This window comes from Oncorhynchus masou, chromosome 21 (genome assembly GCF_036934945.1).
Source record: "Oncorhynchus masou masou isolate Uvic2021 chromosome 21, UVic_Omas_1.1, whole genome shotgun sequence".
Classification (NCBI taxonomy): Eukaryota; Metazoa; Chordata; class Actinopteri; order Salmoniformes; family Salmonidae; genus Oncorhynchus; species Oncorhynchus masou.
Window position 1 is genome coordinate 27185573 of NC_088232.1, and position 22116 is coordinate 27207688.

The following is a 22116-nucleotide window of genomic DNA, read 5'->3' on the forward strand; positions in this document are numbered from 1 at the left end:
GCCTGCAGCAGATGGTCTAAGGCCTTTATGACACAGAATTTGGAAGAATTCTCTCAACGTCCTTTACGAGTCTTCATAACGATGGCCAAAACATTCATTCTCAGAGCATCACGCAGATAATAGACAGTGTGCGAGCAGACAGATAGGTTTTGTGAAGCTACAGTGGGCTTAGAAATGCTTTACATTATCTTCAGAAAACCATTATGCCTTTATCCCCACAGAAGGGATTCCACTGTTAAAATGCTTATTGGTTGTGTTGGGACTTGAGCAAGATGTCTCCATCAACTTGGTTACTGTTGTCAGATTACTGTAGTCCTCTAAAGTGGCCTTACAAGTGCTATACATAGCAGTACATTAAGAGCCCCACAAAGTCACCAACAAAACGTTCTGTAGATGTAGATATATTCCCTGCAAAGCCTTCCCAGCGGGCAAAGCTGGATAAAAGGACGTCATTACAACTAGTATTGGTCATTGGACAATGCCTACCGGCATCAATCTGAAACAGTGAGGCAGAATGATGCATGTTGACGCATGGCGTTATCTGGGTTCCCAAGTAATATGTTAGCTGGACTATCTATCCCCATGATACTTCTAAGATATATATCCTATGAGCAAAGCAACTAACACTTTGATGCAGGCACCATGCTGAGGGACCAAAGAGTTTTCTCTATGTGTGTGAGTCATGTTGACAGTGCATCAGACTGTGTTTGCCTCTGGTTGTAGTCAGATGAAATGCAGCAGCAATTACAGCGATGGTTTGTGGGGTTGAATCTGGATTATCATTGAGATCACGATTTGGAGTTGAACTCAAATTGAATGCAAGGTCAGAAATTGAATGGAATTGGGACTCGGGATCTCTGCTTAGGCTGCTAGTTCATCCTTTTCTCAAGACGTCTACATAATTAGAAAGTTTGCATGTCCATTGCAAACTCCATAGCCTATGAAAGTTATTTCAAAGGGACAAAAACAATATAAAAACAACAAGGTGAGGTCAGGAACAGGTGTGAGATCAGCCAGGCTGAGGTGCTTAGCTGTGATCTCTCTTTCTCCCCTGGAAGCTGTTTGTCTCTCTTCTCTCTCTCTCTCTCTCTCTCTCTCTCTCTCTCTCTCTCCCTCTCTCTCTTCATGCATCGGGGAGCTTGTGCTGTGAGAGGTGTGATGACTGATTGATTGACTGACTGGCAACTAACTGTTGCTCAGAACCATTCATGTTGATGATCATGATTATAAGAGTGATGATGCGAATGAAGACACATCATCAGTCTAATAATGATAGCGATTAATTGTACCCCTTCAAGCCTTTTGATGATATATATTCCACAACTGGTTGTGAAGCCACTAATTGTTTTTTTTTTGTTCAGTGTTAATAGCATAGGGTATCGCTCAATAAACTTTCATCTGTATAGTAACAGTATCAGTAACAGTAACAGTATCCAATAAAATACATGTGGATGTCTAGTGGGTTAGCAGGTTAGAGGCTTACAACCTATAGTATAATCATTTTCTTCAGGTTTTTAATTTGGCTATGCAAATGAGGATATCAAGGAGCACAAATTGCGTTGCTACTGGGAATTTACTACCAACCCCAATCACAAACATATTTCATAATCTCTGAAGTAGTTTGTATTTTATGAAGCATGGATTTGTGTGTCACACTTGGAGGAGTATGACAGTGTTCCTCCAGTTGAACCTGGTTGAGAAAGACACTGATGTTTTGTACTCCAGAGAGAAAGTGTGACAAAATGCAGGAACATTGGTTGCTAGAGAAACAATAGAGGGGGGATAAAACTGGTTGCCGTAGTGATAAGAGGTCAACATTGAACCACAACCATGACGCTACCTTAGAGGACACGACACACAAACACGTTGCTGAGTGTGGCATGGGAGTAGCAGCACAGCAGTGTGGCATGGGAGTAGCAGCACAGCAGTGTGCGTGTGCGCGTGCATGTGTGTGCGCGAGCGCTTGCGTCATGCCTCTTGTGAGCCATACTGTATTTTAATGTCACAGCAGATGTTGATTCCCGTAGAATGACGTGCCAGCTGTTCGCCATACGTTATCTGAAACAAAAGAGAGTGTGGGGATGGTGACTGTGGAAGGTAGAACGAGGAAAAAGACAGAGGGGTGGAGAGAGGTAGATGGAGGGAAAGGGAAGGAAAGAGAGAGGTAAGGCTAGAGAGAGGAAAGATAGAAACAGAGGTAGAGATAAAGAAAGAGGTAAGAGCGAGAGGTAGATAAAAACAGAGATAGGTAGAACGAGAGAAAGAGAGTTTTTGTGCGGTGCTGTGTGTGACTGACTAGATTAAGGAGAGTCATTAATGAGTGGATGGAAAGGCATCTCATATTCATCTCATTCCTTTCCATGGATACCCTTCGCTGCCCCCGCTTCCAGCAGCCCAGCCATCCAGCAGCCATCCACACCCCAGCTCCATGGATGGATGAAGAACCAAATGAAAAGGGACGTGTACAGTAGAGCAAATATTACAGCATAGATTTCCTTCTAACACAAGACCATTGCATAATTTGGGGTATTTTACAACCATTACTCTTTGCTCTGTAATGTTTTGTCCACTGGACCCCATCTTTCTCTTGATGTAAATGTAATGTGCATGTATGGATATTTGGTAGCCTGCTACAGGGTCTGTGTGTGCTGTATAGTCAACTCCTACAGTCGCATAACAGCCCATACACAGCACAAACAGATCTGGGACCTGGCTAGATATTTGGGATGCCTACAGAATGACAGAAACTATAAGACTTCCTGTGAGAGGTGAACAAGATACCTGCTTGGAAAGAAAAGATGAATAAACAATTTGGTTCGGTCACCATTAAGGGATTCAACCAGCCGACTAATTTGGCAGTTAAAATGCTGGCGTCAACTGAACACGGAGCCCAACGGCTTGTTTTTATGTCCTCCTATTTTCTCCTGCAAAATGCTTTAAGGAGTTTGTGGTGCCACATATTTTGCATTCTGTATTTTAGACGTTTGTTTGTATTGAAGCGGTGTGACTTTGTTCTTTGACTTGATAAGGTATGATGATTTCGCACCCTTTCTTACTGGCTCTGTGGGGAATATCAAATAATTGCTTCAGTTTATAATCCTTAAGCATTGCATTGGAGTCTCTCTTTAAAGAGCAGAACCTTGTGTATGGTTTTGACTTACAGATTGGACAATTATCCGCTCAGTCGGGCGTTGATATAATCAGTGGGTTGTATATTAAAAATAAACTTACTTGAATTTGCTTTACCTGGTGTTCATTATACTGTGTAATGTGTGTGTGTGTGTGTGTGTGTGTGTGTGTGTGTGTGTGTGTGTGTGTGTGTGTGTGTGTGTGTGTGTGTGTGTGTGTGTGTGTGTGTGTGTGTGTGTGTGTGTGTGTGTGTGTGTGTGTGTGCGTGTGTATCATCAAAAGTGGCCCAATCAGTTTGATTGTAACCATTTTATTACACTGTATATTAGATGTAGTGACAGCACTGTATTTCTTTCTTCTAATAGGCAGATGTATTTGTCATCAAGATCTAAAAGAAGGCATTGTGTGGCCAATCAGTTTGATTGTACACACTTAACAATGGGTTTCATGTGCCTCTCCAGATGCTTGACAACACACACACACACACACACACACACACACACACACACACACACACACACACACACACACACACACACACACACACACACACACACACACACACTCAGTCAAACACAAACACACACACCACTCCGATGTGATCAAACCCCACCAGATGCCATTGTCAAAACACAAATCAGAGGGAGGAGGAGAAGGAAGGGTTTTAAATCACGACTACATTACAAACAGCCACTGTTTCACTCTCGCTAGGCAAGAGACTACTACCACTATAAACTATCAAGCCTCTCATTCAGGTTCCTCTGGCTCATGATTTTTGGGAAAGTGTGTGGTGTACAGGTTTCTTTTTTTCTTTCCTGTTTTCTTGAATAAACTTGTCTTCTGTACACAAAGCAGATCAATATAAAATCTCTCAGCACATTACTCCAGCTCCCTCCATGGCATTCAGTGGAGGCTGCTGAGGGGAGGACGGCTCATAATAATGGCTTGAACGGAGTTAATGGAATGGCATTACCATTCCATTTATTCCGGTCCAGCCATTACCAAGAGCCCATCCTCCGCAATTAAGGTGCTACCAACCTCCTGTGATGACATTACACGCTAACACACCTGACTCCAATAATCACCTAATCATGATCTTCAGTTTAGAATGCAATTTGATTAATCAGCTGTGTTTGCTAGGGATGGAGAAAAGGTGTGACACAAACAGGCCCTCGAGGACTGGAGGGGCCCACCCCTGCACTAGATGTAATATTGAGGACCAATGCTATTTGGAACAAAAAAATATTTATTGTAAAGTTTGAACCAATGCGTCCTACAATAGTTTTTACAATGATACACTGAGGAAGAAACAGGAACATAATGGATATGAATCAGAACAGTAAAGCAGTGGTCACCAACCTTTTCTGAGTCACAGTCAAAATGCAAGCTGAGATCTACCGCTCAGATAAAAAAAATGTTTAAAATACTTAAAAATGTAAGCTTTTGCTAAATTAACCAATTAAAACAGTTCTGTAGCAAGGAGATTTGTGCAGTAGGCTAAATGCACAATAAATTATCACTGCATATTGGCTATGCTTGAATTTCCCTGCCAATGTTGTTCTACTCAGACCATTTAGAAATTGAATTTTAAACAAATTGGTATATGATCACACTGGTAATAGATCATTTGTTGTATTACTTTTAGGCACAGCTGAGTGAGCATAATAATTAGCTTTTTTTTATTACTACTGGACTGATGGCCTGCATCTGATGGTCAGTCTGAGGGAGGGAGAGATCAGTGGTGAGGTTGCCTCTCATCCGACTCACCTTCCCTCCGCTGAGGAGAGAGGACACAGACCAGCTGATGGCGAATCTCAAGTGCACTAAATTATTTCTGCCTCGTGCACCAATTCATGAGCTTACTCCTATGACCAGAGAAAGTCAAATATTTTTCGATATTAAAAAAGACAAGCCGCTAATAATAACAACCCAAGCTTGTCGGAAACACTTTGCTGTATTCATTCATTGCAGCTGCGGTACTGGTTGTAGAGTGAGCATGCACATTAGATGGCTTATAAAAGTGTTAATAGTGCTGAATAACAACTTCAACATGAACAGCAGCTCTTTGCTCTATTTGTTGAGTCTCGCCCTCTAGTAATGGCTTTAAAAATGTGGAATTCTCACTGTATCAAACTTTGCGGTACGTTCAAGTTTTTTTTTCAGTCTATGGCTTGAGGAAACTGTGCAGACACGGTGATCTGAGCTACCTGAATGGCCAGCGGTAGCGAGAGACAGTTCAAGTCACGCCTTTTGCTTTTAAGGAAATATTCATCCCATTGAAATAGAAATCCGCATTTGGGTCAGGAAATGCATTTTGCGAGCTTACAAAATCCACAGGAGAGAATGCGGCTGCAAAATGTTCTCTGCTTTTTGCAGGTGAAAAACATGTACTCTGATGTTGACATGCGCTGCTACACTGAACATAGATAGGGGAGGAATTGGTTGTGAAATTGGCAACATTTAATTGACCATTTTCGAGCTACGTATGTTAACATGTTGTGTAAGTCTCTTCAGCACACACACACACTGCTGACAGCCTATTACATTACACACATCCACTGTGTCCTACTATAGCTCGATACGTGTCCCCATTTACATAAAGCATGCTATATTTTCATGTAGACATACTCATATGGAGTCAATGAATAAAATGTAAGTCAATTGTTACCATCTATTTCCTTGCCAAGCACCGTTATGTTGGATCTTTCCCAGCTAGCAGGCAAAACTGGTTGAAAATCCGTCATTACATCCTTATAGTTGTGTCCGCTGGATTGTTTGCTGTGTTCAAAAGAGTTCAACATTCACAGATACCCTTAACCAGAGGGTCTAACAGACCTAAACGGGTCAGAGTGAATGGAGTAGGAGGATGTTGTCACCGTGCCAATTTCTTCGAAAGATGGTTTACTTTCAAAGTTGTTGTCTACTTCCCATAAGTTCCATGGGTAAACCATTCCACTTGATATCCATTTCGCGCGTACCTTCTTTACATTCATCAGAAATATGTTTCCACAGTCCTTTTAGTGAGCGGCCCATTGTGAACGCTGAAATGCGTCTGTATAATTACAGTAACACAGTTGTTAAATATGAACAGCTTTCTAATAGACAAAAAGGTGTCATATTCTTATATCCTCCGCAGCTCCTCTTTTGTAGTTCCTTTCATTATGTTCCCAAACACTCTCCTCCATCTAATAGAGCCTAATTATCCTCCTCTCAGAGTATCACTGCTCTCTTTTTGGATCCTCTTTCTCTCTTTTTCTCTGTCCGACATCACACAGAATCAGTAACTTCCAGTAGAAAGACAGATACATGCATTTAATACGGCGAATGTGTTTTTTAAGAGCCAATGTCAAGTTAGTACAAAGGCGGATTCTATAATACTTTTTCCAGTATTTTCTATACAGCTCTGAGCTCGGCTAAAACTTTTAATTAAAGAGACCAGAATCATTATCTCGTTAGATTAAACCATTTCTGCTTTTTCCTTCTTTGTTGCTCTGCATGATATCCTGATAGGACGTGAAAAAGAGATACAACAAACAGAAAGCTATCCTTGTCTTTCAGTGTTGGGAAGTAGTGAACTACATGTAGTTTAACTAGTAATTTAACTACATTTTGCAGTAGCTTAATGGTCGTTGAACTAAATTCAAATGTAGGTATTGTTTTCAGTAGTTAATTGCTTTTTTTGACATGTAGTGGTGTAGCTAATTACTGGAACTACACACTACTCTTTTTGAAAAAATGTGATAAAATATGTGTAAAGTAGGTAATCATTTCCTTTCTTTTTCGGCATCAGACCTGCCTAATTCTCACGTGAAACATTGTTTTTGTGTTTAATAGGCAGAATTACACATTCTATTAACATATGGCCCAAAGTGATCTATTCTTGCAATTTGTAATCTATGACATTTCATATTTACATATGATACTTTTTCACAAACTAGTTTAGATGTAGTGAACTACTTTTTCAAAGTAACTTTATTGAAATAAACTATATTTGTCTTAAGGGTAGTTTTAATGTCGCTTAACGTCTTCCAGTGTAAAGTAATTGGTAGCTTGGTAAACAGTATTTTCAGAGTAGCTTCCCCAACACTGTTGTCTAACTTGTCTTCAGTAGTGTTTTTGCTAGTCTGCAGTCAGACTAGCAAGAATTCTAGATTGGCCTAAACAGACAGGCCCTTTGCTGAGGTAGCTGGAGCCTAAATTCACAGCACGCTAGTTCAACTTTACCCATCACAGAAAATCATGATACTACAGAAGCTTTTGTCCAACCCTATGGTGAAAATCTTTCCTCTTCAAGTTCAGCAAAAACAATAAGAACAACACTTAAAAGCCAGTCGTAACTCAGCGGCAAGTAGGCCCGGCTTCACTCAGAAAGATCTAGCCTTCTAGAGGTACCTCTAGAGCTTCAGCCCAGCCTTGTACCTTGCTGCCATGCCATGCCAGACTTGGAGGCTGTTATAAAGTGGATTAGCTTATAATTTTGCAGTGTTTGACGTGTGCGTGTGTGTGCATGTGTGTGTGCGTGCGTGTGTTCAACTGTCAGCCAGTTGGCCTCCTGCATCTCTGTGTTATCCTGAAAGCACTTCACACTTCTCTCAGTTCCTGTTTGTGTGCTCTACTCATCATTCCATCAGTTGACATTTACACTTCATTCACATTCACATCAATGCTCAATGCTTGTTTTACCTGCCCCTCTGGTGCACTTTATACTTCCTTAATCTCGCTCTCTGTTTCTGTAAAGGTCAGAGTCGTACTGATTATGTGTATAAAATCTTGGACTTTGACCTGAATGGTCAGTAGTCAATTTGATTGACTGCCCAGTTGGCACTTTTTAGTTCCTTGAATGTTCTTTCTTAAAGGTTAGCAATAACATTCCTGATTCCTCTAACGCCTTGCCCAGTTTTCTTGGTGTCCCCACCCTCTACGTGGTCGGTAATAACCAGATTCGGTTTTCAGGGGAAATGGAAAGAGAGCCTGTGAAACGACTTCCGCTTTCGGACGTTAACAAGTCGACACTCCATCTTAACTCCTCCTCCATATTTACTGGATTGGTTGAACAGTGCAGAAGAGAACTTCCCCCAACATTTTTTTCTCATCAGGACCAGAAAGAAAGAAACGCCATTCAGGCTTTTCTTTTGCGCCTGCTATGTTAAGTTAGGGTGTTACAAGTGTGATCCTTTGAGAAACATTCCGTGAGAAAAACAGTCATGTTTTAAAGTTTCAGTTTGAAATTCCTTAAAATGTTTTTAACCCATTAAACTGAAAATAACAGACAGGGCAGATTATTTAATCTATAACTGTACAAATATTGGTTTAACGCTACAATGGACAATCTGATCTCTCTCTTTTGCAGAGGAGCGGCCTGACTGTTCCAAGGCGCGGTGTGAGGTGCAGTTCTCACCCCGCTGCCCTGAGGACTCGGTGCTAATCGAAGGCTACGCACCCCCTGGAGAGTGCTGTCCCCTGCCCAGCCGCTGTGTCTGCAGCCCTGCAGGGTGCCTGAGGAAGGTGTGCCAGCCTGGATACCTCAACATTCTGGTGTCCAAGGGCTCTGGGAAGCCTGGAGAATGCTGCGATCTATACGAGTGCAAACCAGGTGGCTACCAATAACAATTCCCAGCAACTATATGTGACATGGCAATAATTGTTTCATATTCTGATACTTAGATCATTGTAGTAGTAATAATACTAATAATATTGAATTTGTAGAATTTGTAGGCCAAATTGTAGGCTACATATGCATGTGTTTACACTCATGAATGGCAGCTGTATCTGTATGCCAGCGGTTTATCACCTCTGAGCTGTGGAATGGCGTAACGTAGGCCGTAGCCAACAGAAGGAATGGTTGCTCAATCAAATGTTATTGGTCACATACACATGGTTAGCAGATGTTATTGCAAGTGTAGCGAAATGCTTGTGCTTCTAGTTCCGACAGTGCAGAAATATCTAACTAGTAATCTAACAATTCCACAACAACTACCGAATACACACAAATCTAAGTAAAGGAATGGAATAAGAATATAAACATATAAATATATGGATGAGCAATGACCGAGTGGCATAGGCAAGATGTAACAGAGGAGGTGTCCAGCTAGGATAGGAATGTGCCGGTTCCGTGACCTCCCTGTTCACGTCGGTTTTCTTAACACACACCACACACTCCTCTACAAGGGATATAAAACCACATACTTGATAGTTTACAGTTGTTTTCTTGATTTGCTCTCAATCCAATTTGAGCCCTACTGCTACCTCTATAATGATTGTCTTTGTGTTGTACCCTACCTAGTGTTTAGTGTGGACTGCAGCACAGTGGAGTGCCCTCGTGTCCAGCAGGTTCAGTGTCCACCTGACAGCTATGAGACCCAGGTGCGTCTCACCGCAGACGGCTGCTGCACCCTTCCCACCAGGTGAGCCTCAACCTCCCTCTGAATGCAACAATCATCACACTCTCTTTGGCAGTCCTAAAAAGTAGGCAAGGACAGTCAGGTGTGAGGGTGTGTCCATCTGATGTGTACTAACTCCCCCTCTCTCCATCCCATCTCTAGGTGTGAGTGTTTGCCCGGCCTGTGTAGGTTCCCGCAATGCACTGCCGGGAGCTCCCCCGAGGTGGTCTTCCACGGCAACGGTAACCCCGGGCAATGCTGTGATGTGTACGAGTGCATCAACGGTGAGTTTGCTTGCTTACTCCGCTTGGTTCTGGTCTGAACCACACAGCTCCCATCTCACTGTTTCTGAGCTGTTATTAAGGAATGAGTGATACAGGATGGATGGCAAAGCCTTGTTTTCCTGCTTTCTGCTCCAGTAATTTTTTAATCATATTTTACCGTGGCAGGTTGGCTAACGGGGGAGGTTAGGAGATAAGATGACGTGAAAATATTTACAGTGAGCTCCAAAAGTATTTTTGGTTGTTTTGGCTTCTGTACTCCAGCACTTTGTTACAATGACCATGAGGTTAAAGTGCAGATTGTCAGCTTTAATTTGAGGGTATTTTCATCAATATCGTGTGAACCGCTTAGAAATGACAGAAGCTTGTGACTTAGTGTTTGCTTTTGTTTTGGTTGTTTCAGAATATTTTGTGCCCAATAGAAATGAATGGTAAATCATGTATTGTGTCATTTTGGAGTCACTTTTATTGTTAATAAGAATAGAATACATTTCTAAACACTTCTACATTCATGTGGATGCTACCATGATTATGGATAATTCTGAATGGATCGTAAATAATGATGTGTGAGAACGTTATAGATGCACAAATATCATCCCCCCCCACCCCCACAAAAAAATGCTAACCTCCCCTGTTTTTGTAATGGTGAGAGGTTAGCATGTTTTGAGGGTATGATATAAATTGCTAATCTCCCCTGTTATTGTAATGGTGAGAGATTAGCATGTTTTGAGGGTATGATATAAAATGCTAATCTCCCCTGTTATTGTAATGGTGAGAGATTAGCATGTTTTGAGGGTATGATATAAAATGCTAATCTCCCCTGTTATTGTAATGGTGAAAGGTTAGCATGTTTTGAGGGTATGATATAAAATGCTAATCTCCCCTGTTATTGTAATGGTGAGAGATTTGCATGTTTTGGTGGTATGATATTTGTGCACACACACACACACACACACACACACACACACACACACACACACACACACACACACACACACACACACACACACACACACACACACACACACACACACACACACACACACACACACTGTAGTATGGCATTCTAAAGTATACTACAGTTTACTACGTAATTCTATAGTAAGTACTGTAGTATTCTATAGTACATAGTAGTGTTTATTCATGTGGGATTGTAAGCAGAAGAAGACACCCCACCTTCAATGTTCTCCGTTTCATCAACCCCAGCAGCTTTTCTGCTTTAGATTCTGCAGGTTGAAAAAGAGTGCAAATTAGCGAGGAGTAAGAGAGAGGTGGTTGAATGGGCAGATGATACTTTTCAAAGGAAAGCAAATTCTCAATGATTTATGGAGCCCACATTATGGGTGGCGGTCAACGTTAAAGGGTGAGCCAGCCTTTAAAGAATCATTTAAAGACCTTGCTTTTTTTAAAAGGGAAATCTCTAGTATCTTCCAAAAAAAACGAACACATTTGAAAAGATTGCTCCTTGGCTCTGACAGGAGGTCTGAGCCGTGACATATGTTGCAAATGACGCGTGAAAAGCGAATCTACTGTAGCAAGGAGGAGATTTTTCTGTTGGTTGACGTTGGGGCGACAGGGGAGAGGGTGTGACAGGCTGCACTGCACTTCCCATCCCCTCTTAGCCCTACTAGCTAGAACAAGCATCTGTTGGCGATGTGCAGCCAGGGCTCTGTGTCATCCCTACATCCTGCTTTGTTTATTTGGTGATTTCAGAACAAAGAGCAATGCATTCAGAGATCTGTCCTGGGAACAGCAAAACACAAAACAGAAATATAACCTGATTGAACATCTGGTTCTATGGTGGCTTTATCTGCCTGGATGAAGGGAATAGTGGGGAAGGAGAGAGGGAAGCAGGAAATTAGGGAGGGAGGAGATGAATGAATATTCTGTGGCTGAAGGGGGTGGAGGGTGGAAAGGAAATGGGGAGTGAAGATGAACTCATCCCTAAAGGGTGGAAACTGATCTGGGGATCAATATAACAACAGCTGTTGAGCACACGTCACCCCCACAACACACACACACATAAACATACACACACACACTGCAACACTGCATCTTTGCTGTAATCCTACCTGACCTCTTCAAGGCTTGCCGTGATTCCCATTATTTAACAAACACACAAAGACAACATGATAAACCCTGAGGGTGATGCTTAAGACATACACAACCACAGCTTGATAGGAGGGCTATAGATAATACTTACACAGATATCATCTTTGATAAGCACTTGTGGCTGGCTGCTCAGTATGGTTGACACATACACCATTTTTGAGCGTGTGTTTGTGAGTTTTTAACATTTTATTTCACCTTTATTTAACCAGGTAAGCTAGTTGAGAACAAGTTCTCATTTGCAACTGCGACCTGGCCAAGATAAAGTGTGTGGTGTGGTGTGTGTGTGTGTGTGTTTGGAACATACTGTTCTCAATCAATGACTACTGACAAGAGTTTTTCAGTGTGTTTTGCTACAGGGGAACTGAAACGCTCAACAGCTGTATTGTGGTGTTCATTGGACAATCTATACTTCACAGACAAGTATTGACCCAGACTCCTTGATTTAGCTGTTAAACCAGATTCCACCGTTGCTTCTCTCTCCGATGTCTGCCCATTCTTCCAATGAAAGGCAGTTGAATGGACATAAAAGATATCCAAAGTCAGCAAGCAGAACTATCAAAGGACTAAAGGATGTCATGTCTGTCTTCCAACTGTACCAACTCACAACCATCTGTGTTGGAAACCCTATTCAGGGAACACAAACAGAACATAGCCAGGACATAAGAAGGAAGGTTTGACTGGATGAACTGTGGAAGCCATCAGCAAACAGTGGTGTCTGCAGGCTTCTGTTGTCCCACTCTGACAGCAAATGTTAGCAGCAGCAGATGAGACATGAGACAGCTGAGGCACTCTACAGAGCATGTTTGGAATGGAATGGCCTTGGAGCCTGCTGCTGAGACACACACACACACACACACACACACACACACACACACACACACACACACACACACACACACACACACACACACACACACACACACACACACACACACACACACACACACACACACACACACACACACACACACACACACAGTTAGGGACCAGGTAGCCTCCTCCTCAGACTGTAATCTCACCCTCCTGCATTGGAGATATGCATTTCATCAGGCTGTGTGTGTATGTACACGTGTGTGTATGCGTGTGTGTGTACAAGTGTGCGTGTGCTCTATGCGTGTGTGACCGGGATCTCTCCTCTTGCCAGATAATCGAGGTTCTTGTCAATAGTTCAATCGAATACAGTCTTAACTGAATTGAAGAGTTAAGACTGTATCCCCCCCCCCCCTCCAACTTCAGCAAGTGAGAGAACAAGGGGTAAGTTGACAAATAAACATGTCCCAAGATTTATGCTCATTGGTGAAGAGAAAGGTGATTATTGCACGAATGTGCCCATAGGTTATTGAGCAAGTGTGGTGAAGCTCCATTATTTTGTCTTGCTGATACAGGTAGGCTATAAGGTAATAGGTGAATGACATTCTGCTTGTGCTTCATGTTAAAAGAGGAGGAGAGACATTACGACATGCTGATAACATTTGGAAACACTTACTGAATGAAGTTAAAGTGAACTAGCCATTCAGACCAGCCTTTCTGGTTGAACCATCGTAGGTTTTTGTCAAGTTTGTGGGCTCAGTCTCTGCTTCTGTCATGGAGGCAACTGAGAGAGGTATATACTGTAGCTCTTACACACACAATTCATCTGCTTCCTAGTCAATGTGTCAGTTCTTATGTATGTTCCTTTGATACTCTGTGATGTTGTCTGTGCTGGAGATGCTCAGAGGAAATGGAAAGTGAAGCCTTTTGTCTTGTTGGTGACAAAGGAGCTGGAAAAGCTGGCAATCTCTTCTGGCAGTTAGGACAGATAGACTTTACGATAGCATTTCTATTGAATGTGTGTGGCTTTTGGATCGAGTGTGTAATTGTGGGGCCCTCCCGTGTTGAGGGTCAGCGTGGCAGAGGTGATGTTGCCTACCCTCACCACCTGGGGTCGGCCATCTTCAGAGATGACATACTGTAAGTGCCTATTAATGCCCTGCAACGAATAGAGACAGAAGCAGGCTGATGTTATTCCCAGTCAAGCTGTTGCTATCTAACAGCATTTAGACAGCCATTACTTTTCTGCAGACTGATCCGACTACATTGACATTGTTCAATTTTCCCATCAGTCTTTGCATAAACATATATCATATGTGTAACGCATGCACACAGACTGACAGACTATATGATTACTTATTTATCTGTCTCTATGAATCAGACATGATTCTATCTGATGAAAGCAGAACACACCCTATTGACTTTCAGATCATTCATGCTTAGGCCGATTCAGGTTTATTCAGACTGCCCATTTTAGGGCTGAGAGAGAAGAGAAAAGGGCAGTCTGGTGGTTGAAACAAGACTAGTGGTTGTCATAGTGAGGCATGTGATTGACAGTTTATGTAATCTGCTCAACACATGGTCTGAGAGAGAGAGACGGGAAACCACCTTAAACGTCTTGATCTCACGTTGTCGGTTCTTCATAGGCTCCTTTTCCCTTTTTGAGTAATAACTTTGCTATGCCAGCCCTGGTCTCAGCTTTCCAAAAGCAGTGCGTGTACCCAACCTTAAGAAATTAGCCCAGGGATAATCCTTGGCTGTGTATAGGGCCGGGTTGCTCAGGGATGACGTGGAGTAAGCCAGACAGAACAATGTGCTCTATTTTACAGCCATGGCCAGATTACCACACATCAAGTTACGAAGGAGCCTCGGAATGTTCAACAGAGGCAGTCCGCTATTTTGAGAGATTGCTACTTACCGGTGCCTTAAACCCCACTCTGGCTTGATCAGTGACTAATGTTATGTCAGTTCACAGACAGCGGTTAGAGTAAACAACACATTCCTGGACCGCTCAGTCAGAGGAGAACCTGGTGCTGTTATTGGCTTTAGAAACAGGAAGTTGACGAAAGGTAATCCACTCAGAAACACTGACTCTGTTCCAATATACTAGTCTCAGACCTGGATTCAAATGCTATTTAGGGTATTTCAATTACTTTCAAAGACATTTGGAAGTAAGTATTTTGATATTTTTTACTTGAAAAGACAGATTGTTCAATATTGGAATGTATTTGGAAATAAAAATACTAAAATATACTGACTCAAATACACTCCAATGCATTTAACCCAGGTATTTGAAAATAGTATTTGAAATAAGTATTTGAAAATACTTTCAAATAGTAGGGAATAGGAAATTATTTGAAAATACATATGAAATACTTCCAATAGTTGTTTCGGGACACATTTTTTGAAAGTACTCAAATTAACAGAAAATAAGTATTTAAAGCTGCAATATGTTACTTTTTGGGCGACCCTTCCTAATTCACATAAAAATGTGTGTTTATAGATCTGTCATTCTTATTGAAAGCAAGTCTAAGAAGCTGTAGATCTGTTCTGTGTGCGCTATTTCTATGGTTCCCTTTCTCAACTTTTGTTTTGTACACCAGCTTCAAACAACTGAATATACAATCTGGTTATGAAATCTATATTTCACAGCAGGTTTAGGCGGTACAATGATTCTCTACACTATACATGCTTGTTTTGTCACATAAACTGAAATTAGGCAAACTATTTGAATGACAGTAGCAACCAGGGAATGGCGGGGCGATTTCTGCATAGTGCATCTTTAAATAACAAATACACATTTATTTAGAGTCTAGGCTAGCATACCACTTAGAGTGAAGCAAAATATTGGGCATGCATTCTACATGCACTGAACAAAAATATATGCGCAACATGTAAAGTGTTGGTAACATGCTTCGTGAGCTGAAATAAAAGATCCCAGAAATGTTCCATATGCACAAAAAGCTTACTTTTCTCAAATTTTGTGCACTAATTAGTTTACATCCCTGTTAGTGAGAATGTCTCCTTTGCCAAGATAATCCATCCAACTGACAGGTGTGGCATATCAAGAACTGAATAAACAGCATGCTCATTACACAGGTGCACCTTGTACTGGGGACAATAAAAGGACAGTCTAAAATGCGCAGTTTTGCCACACAACACAATGCCACAGATGTCTCAAACTTTGAGGGAGCTTGCAACTGGCATGCTGACCGCAGGAATGTCCGCAGTACGTCCAACCTGCCTCACAACTGCAGACCACGTGTAACCACACCAGCCTAGGACCTCCACATTTGGCTTCTTGACCTGCGGGATCATCTGAGACCAGCCACCCAGCTAATGAAACTGTGGGTTTGTACAACCAAATAATCTCTGCACAAACTGTCAGAAACTGTCTCAGGGAAGCTCATCTGCATGCTCATCATCCTATCCAGGGTCTTAACCTGACTGCAGTTCGGCGTCGTAACAGACTTCAGTGGCAAATGCTCACCTTCGATGGCCACTAGCACACTGGATAATTGTGCTCTTCATGGATGAATCCTGGTTTCAGCTGTACTGGGCAGATGGCAGACAGCGTGTATGTCGTCATGTGGGCGAGTGTTTTGCTGATGCCAACGTTGTGAACAGAGTGCCCGATGGTGGAGGTGGGGTCATGGTATTGGCAGGCATAAGCTGCATGAGGCAAATGGTGTTCACCAGATACTGACTGGTTTTCTGATCCATGCCCTACCTTTTTTTAAAGGTATCTGTGACCAACAGATGCATTTCTGTATTTCCGTTCATGTGAAATCCATAGATTAGGGCCTAAGGAATTTATTTCAATTGACTGATTTCCTTATTTGAACTGTAACTCAGTCAAATCTTTGAAATTGTTGCATTTATATTTGTGTTCAGTGTAGTATGGTAGTATTGTGCTGAGGGTTCCAGATTGACGCAGCGGTCTACGGCACTGCATCTCAGTTCAAGAGGTGTCACCACAGTCCCTGGTTCGAATCCAGGCTGTATCACATCTGGCTGTGATTTGGAGTCCCATAGGACTTGCCCAGCGTTTTCCGGGTTTGGCTGGGGTAGGCCACCGTTGTAAATAAGAATGTGTTCGTAATTGACTTGCCAAGTTAAATAAAGGTTAAATTAAAAAAAAGAAATTAGACATTGGAACACAGTGACTGAGTAGGCACAGCAACTAAACCTGTGAAGTATTTGGAGGAGAACAACAATTGACCCGGCCTGGGAGCCATTGTGAGATCAGATGTTGTTTACATTTCATTGCATCGCTGTAAGCAGTAAGCACTATCACTCAATACATTCACATTATTCTAAACTCTGAAGGTGTTTGTGTGATGCAGCCTTGATTTGCAACATCATGTTGTTGCCTGCCTGTCTGGTGGTGCCTTCGGTGGGTTATTCTGTTCATCCACAGAGCTGAGGGAGAGGAGGGAGGCACACCTGTCGAGTGCTGCATGTTATCACATTATTTAGTCTCTGTCTCAGCAGCACAGCCAAAACATGAGGGTGTGGCGGCATGGGGGAATGAAGGGATCTGGCTAGCTAGCATGGAGGGAGGGGGAGGTGGTTGGTATGGTCCAGACAAAGAGAAGCATGGGTAGGGGAATGGCATGGGAGGGGAAAGGAGGAGAGAACTGGACAAGAACAGAGAATAACAGACAGACAGACAGACACACAGGCAGACACAGGCAGACAGACAGACAGACAGACAGACAGACAGACAGACAGACAGACAGACAGACAGACAGACAGACAGACAGACAGACAGACAGACAGACAGACAGACAGAAGGGTTGGAGAGGAGTGCACCAGGAGTGCATGGTTCTCACTGGTTCCTGATAACTAAGAGATAGGACATTACATGGGAGGTTTAGTACAGAAGAACAGGTGGAGACCTCTGTTTTCTATATACATGATGTTGATAATAACCCTGGAGAACATTGTCTGCTGCAAACCTACTGTGTGTTTATCAAACCTCAATGAATGTGACTGACTGTTGTTTTCTACCATGGGAAAGTACACGCATGGAAGTGGAATGACTAGTATAATCTATAATAGATTATATATCTATGCACCAGACGTGCTACCTGTCCCAGACCTATTATTTGACCATGCTGGTAATTTATGAACATTTGAACATCTTGGCCATGTTCTTTTATAATCTCCACCCGGCACAGCCAGAAGAGGACTGGCCACCCCTCATAGCCTGTTTCCTCTCTAGGTTTCTTCCTAGGTTTTGGCCTTTCTAGGGAGTTTTTCCTAGCCAACGTGCTTCAACACCTGCATTGCTTGTTGTTTGTGATTTTAGGCTGGGTTTCTGTACAGCACTTTGAGATATCAGCTGATGTACGAAGGGCTATATAAATACATTTGATTTGATTTGCACACAAGTACCATAGGATTGGACTGCTATTAATGCCATTTTCATTTATACGTAACAAATGGAGCCCGTTGGCGGGCGAAACCTTTTCATTTTAAACTTAAAAGGCCACTTCAATCAGCTTGTAATTATGTGCAGGCACATATTTTACAGATATCAGAAGAAAATGAATCAGTTCTAGTCACAGTGGTCCTGGGATGAAGTACACCATTGAAGAAGTTTAGATGGTACAGTATATTATTTAAATCCTCCACTCCTCTCATACGCCAGCAGGTTATGAGGTTTTATTCTTGCTTCTGCCCATCTTCTCCCCAGGAGCTCACAGCTTATGTGCTAGGAGGCTCCTACAGAGTGTATGTATGTGTGTATGTGTGTGTGTGGAGTACTAGCTCAGGAGTACTTGCTCTCTCCTGGTTCTGCCTCCTCACATACTCACACGCTCTCCTTACAAAGAGCTGCAGACTAAACCAAAATTGGTTCACTGAATACAGGCTTTCTGTAGGAGTTTGGGGTTAAATGATATAGGTGTGAAGTTTGTAGTTGTTCATGCATGCTTGCTTGCCGTTGCATGGAACTGTAGGCCTTAGCTTATGTTAGCAGTCAAAGACACTCACACGGTGTACGAGTAAGAGTTGGTTAACTAAGTGGTTTGAGTGTTGCTCTTAACAGCGTGGGGAAATGTGTAGCCTAACACCTAGTATTTTTTGTTTTTAAATCCGTGACTGGGGCTGTGGCAGTCCCGACATTTTGTCAGCCGATAACTTTCATGCAAATAACTGCTGGTCCCACGGCAATTGACTGTTAATTAACACACACGTGTTTAGCATTTCTGGCTTCCATGCATAGTCCACAAGCCACTGATCCAGACCTTTTCGCAAGATCTACATTTTAAAAAGTATAATAAATCCATGTAATATATAGCCTTATATAAATCCATTCTTTATTTTAGGCAGGTCTGAAGAAACATTATGATATGAAGAAATGTTAGCCTATTTCAGTAGAACAGAATAGCATATTCTGAGTCATCCTTATATTAGGCCCTGATCTGGCTATGCCATATGGCTGTGGGCTACACTAGTTTTTTGAGCAGATAAGATTTGCTTATAATTCCTGTGCCATTATTTTTATAGTATTTTATTTTAAAAATGCATCCACTGTTCCTTGCCTTACATTCTAAAAAGAAAAGGTTCCTGGAGGAAAAGGTTCCTTCGATTGCAACACCGGTGGAACCCCTAAAGGTGCCTCCAGGAACCTTTTAACCTTAAGGTCGATGTCCACGCGTGTGGAAATAAAATTAGCATAATACAAAAATCCCTATAAAACCTGTCAGTTTTAGAGATATCTGTTTTTTTGCATTGGATGCGTCTCAATCGACCTTATCTGCCTACAGTATGTCGCACTTCCGAATCTACGGTGAAAGGTGACAGTGCTAGAGTGGTGTTGCTCAGACCATGAGACATCCCGAAAATCGGTCTTCTCACGAAATTGTCTGTAGCATCCAAACAGTTTGGCCTACAAACTTACATACTCTATGGTGTTCTCTGTTTTCTCCGTGTTCTCCCCCCCCCCCACAAACGTCTTGGGACTCGTCTGAAGTCGGTAAAGCCAATCTGCCAACTTCTGTCTAGCATCTGAACAGTTTGGGAAACACTAATATGACCCATTTGTGCAGAGGTGAACATCAGCATCAGTTGTTTTGCTCAAGGGTGCCTACAGGCCTCATAAGAGTCGTCTAAAGGTCCCCTGGTACCAGTTGAAAAAATGAATGGAAGTACAGTGCATTCGGAAAGTATTCAGACCCCTTGACATTTTTGAAAGAAATTTACGTTAAAGCCTTACTCTAAAAAAAATCCTCATCAATCTACACAATACCCCATAATGGCAAAGCAAAAACAGGTTTTAAGACATTTTTTGCAAATATCGCATTTTCATAAGTATTCAGACCATTTACTCAGTGCTTTGTTGAAGCACCTTCGGCAGTTTTTACAGCCTCGAGTCTTCCTGGGTATGACGCCACAACCTTTGCACGCTTGTATTTTTGGAGTTTGTCCCATTCTTCTCTGCAGATCCTCTCAAGCTCTGTCAGGTTGGGTGGGGAGCATCGCTGTACTATTTTCGGTCCTCTCCAGAGATGTTCGATTGGGTTCAAGTCTGGGCTCTGGCTGGGCCACTCAAGGATATTCAGAGACTTGTCCCGAAGCCGCTCTTGCGTTGTCTTGGCTGTGTGCTGAGAGTTATTGTCTTGTTGGAAGATGAACCTTCACACCAGTCTGAGGTCCTAAGTGCTCTGGAGCAGGTTTTCACTAAGGATCTCTCTGTACTTTGCTCCATTCATCTTTCCCTCAATCCTGACTATTCTCCCAGTCCCTGCCACTGAAAAACATCCCCACAACATGATGCTGCCACTACCATACTTCACTGTAGGGATGGTGCCAGGTTTCCTCCAGACTCTTGGCAGACTCTCAGGCTAAAGAGTTCAATCTTGGTTTCATCAGACCAGTTAATATTCTTGCTCACGGTCTGAGAGTCCTCTAGATGCCTTTTGGCAAACTCCAAGCAGGCTGTCATGTGCCTTTTACTGGGGAGTGGCTTCCATCTGGCCACTCTACCATAAAGGCCTGATTTGTGGAGTGCTGCAGAGATGGTTGTCCTTCTGGAAGGTTCTCCCATCTCCACAGAGCAACTTTGGAGCTCTGTCAGAGTGACCAATCATCTCCGTGACCAAGGCCCTTCTCCTCCGAATGCTCAGGTTGGGTCTTCTCCCCCGAATGCTTAATGGGTCTTCCAAATGGACAATGACCCCAAGCATACTTCCAAGTTGTGGCAAAATGGCTTAAGGACAACAAAGTCAAGGTATTGGAGTGGCCATCACAAAGCCCTGACCTCAATCCTATAGATAATTTGTGGGCAGAACTGAAAAGCGTGTGCGAGCAAGGAGGCCTACAAACCTGACTCAGTTACACCAGCTCTGTCAGGAGGAATGGGCCAAAATTCACCCAACTTATTGTGGGAAGCTTGTGGAAGGCTACCCGAAACGTTTGACCCAAGTTTAACAATTTAAAGGAAATACTATCAAATACTAATTGAGTAAGCATTTCATGTCTACACCTGTTGTATTCGGCGCATGTGACAAATAAACTTCGATTTGATTTAAGGTTCCTGTAGGAACATTTTATGTCCCATGTATTATATTATGAATAATAACAATACTATTACTACTACTACTGTACTAATTCTACTACAAATAATAATAATAACAATAAACTATTAACAATAATAATAATACATATATTATTGAGTGGCAAACTTGCAAAGTCACAAGTTTATTTGATTGTCTTTGAAAATCACAGAAATCCAAATATACAATCAATAAATAGTCAACCGTTGACAAACCTTCATATTTGATGTGTATCGACAACAAGATAGGAACCTATAGTAAAAAGAGTATAATAATTATTGTCATCAACTATGCCAATCAAAAGACCCCATCTTAGTGATAAAAATGATATATTTACATACATGGCGAATGTTTCACAGGTCAATAATAATAGAAAATGGTATGTAGAGATACTAACAAAGAATTAGCACATCGATAAACAGCTTTCTAAGTGGTTTCTAATTTGAGTAATTTGGCTGTTACAACTGACCTCGCGATACTTTGTGTTCTGGTCTCCCCTATCCCGCTCTTTGCCATTCAACATTTGCTGGTAATTTACCCCACTCATCAATTCCCAGAACACATTTGTGAATGAACAGCATAGTGCTTTTCAATGATGCTGCATACTCAATATTAAAAATTAAATGGACCCCCATGGCCACTCCCAATCCCATGGAGTTGCTCGAGTAGATCCTCTCCATCCAGGAAGAGTTGGATGTGGCTCTCATCCGCAAAGGGATTCCCCTCTATTCTTATGGTAGGTGATAGGAGCTTTACACGCTGTAATAAGTTTAAAAAATATATTATTTTGTCTGATGGGAAATCCATAGCCTGTCTGTGAGGAGGTAGGGGAGGAACGAA

At 42.1% G+C, this 22116-nt stretch overlaps 1 protein-coding gene across 2 annotated transcripts in view; it reads left to right on the forward strand.

Annotated features, from left to right (window-relative positions):
- The window catches only part of crim1 (cysteine rich transmembrane BMP regulator 1 (chordin-like)), a 123910-nt gene that overhangs the window by 66106 nt on the left and 35688 nt on the right, over positions 1 to 22116 (forward strand). For both annotated transcript variants that reach the window (XM_064927935.1, XM_064927934.1), the window contains exons 3-5: positions 8480 to 8722; positions 9413 to 9533; positions 9672 to 9793. In XM_064927935.1, the coding sequence (XP_064784007.1) occupies positions 8480 to 8722; positions 9413 to 9533; positions 9672 to 9793 (486 nt within the window). The remainder of the gene's footprint in view (positions 1 to 8479; positions 8723 to 9412; positions 9534 to 9671; positions 9794 to 22116) is intronic.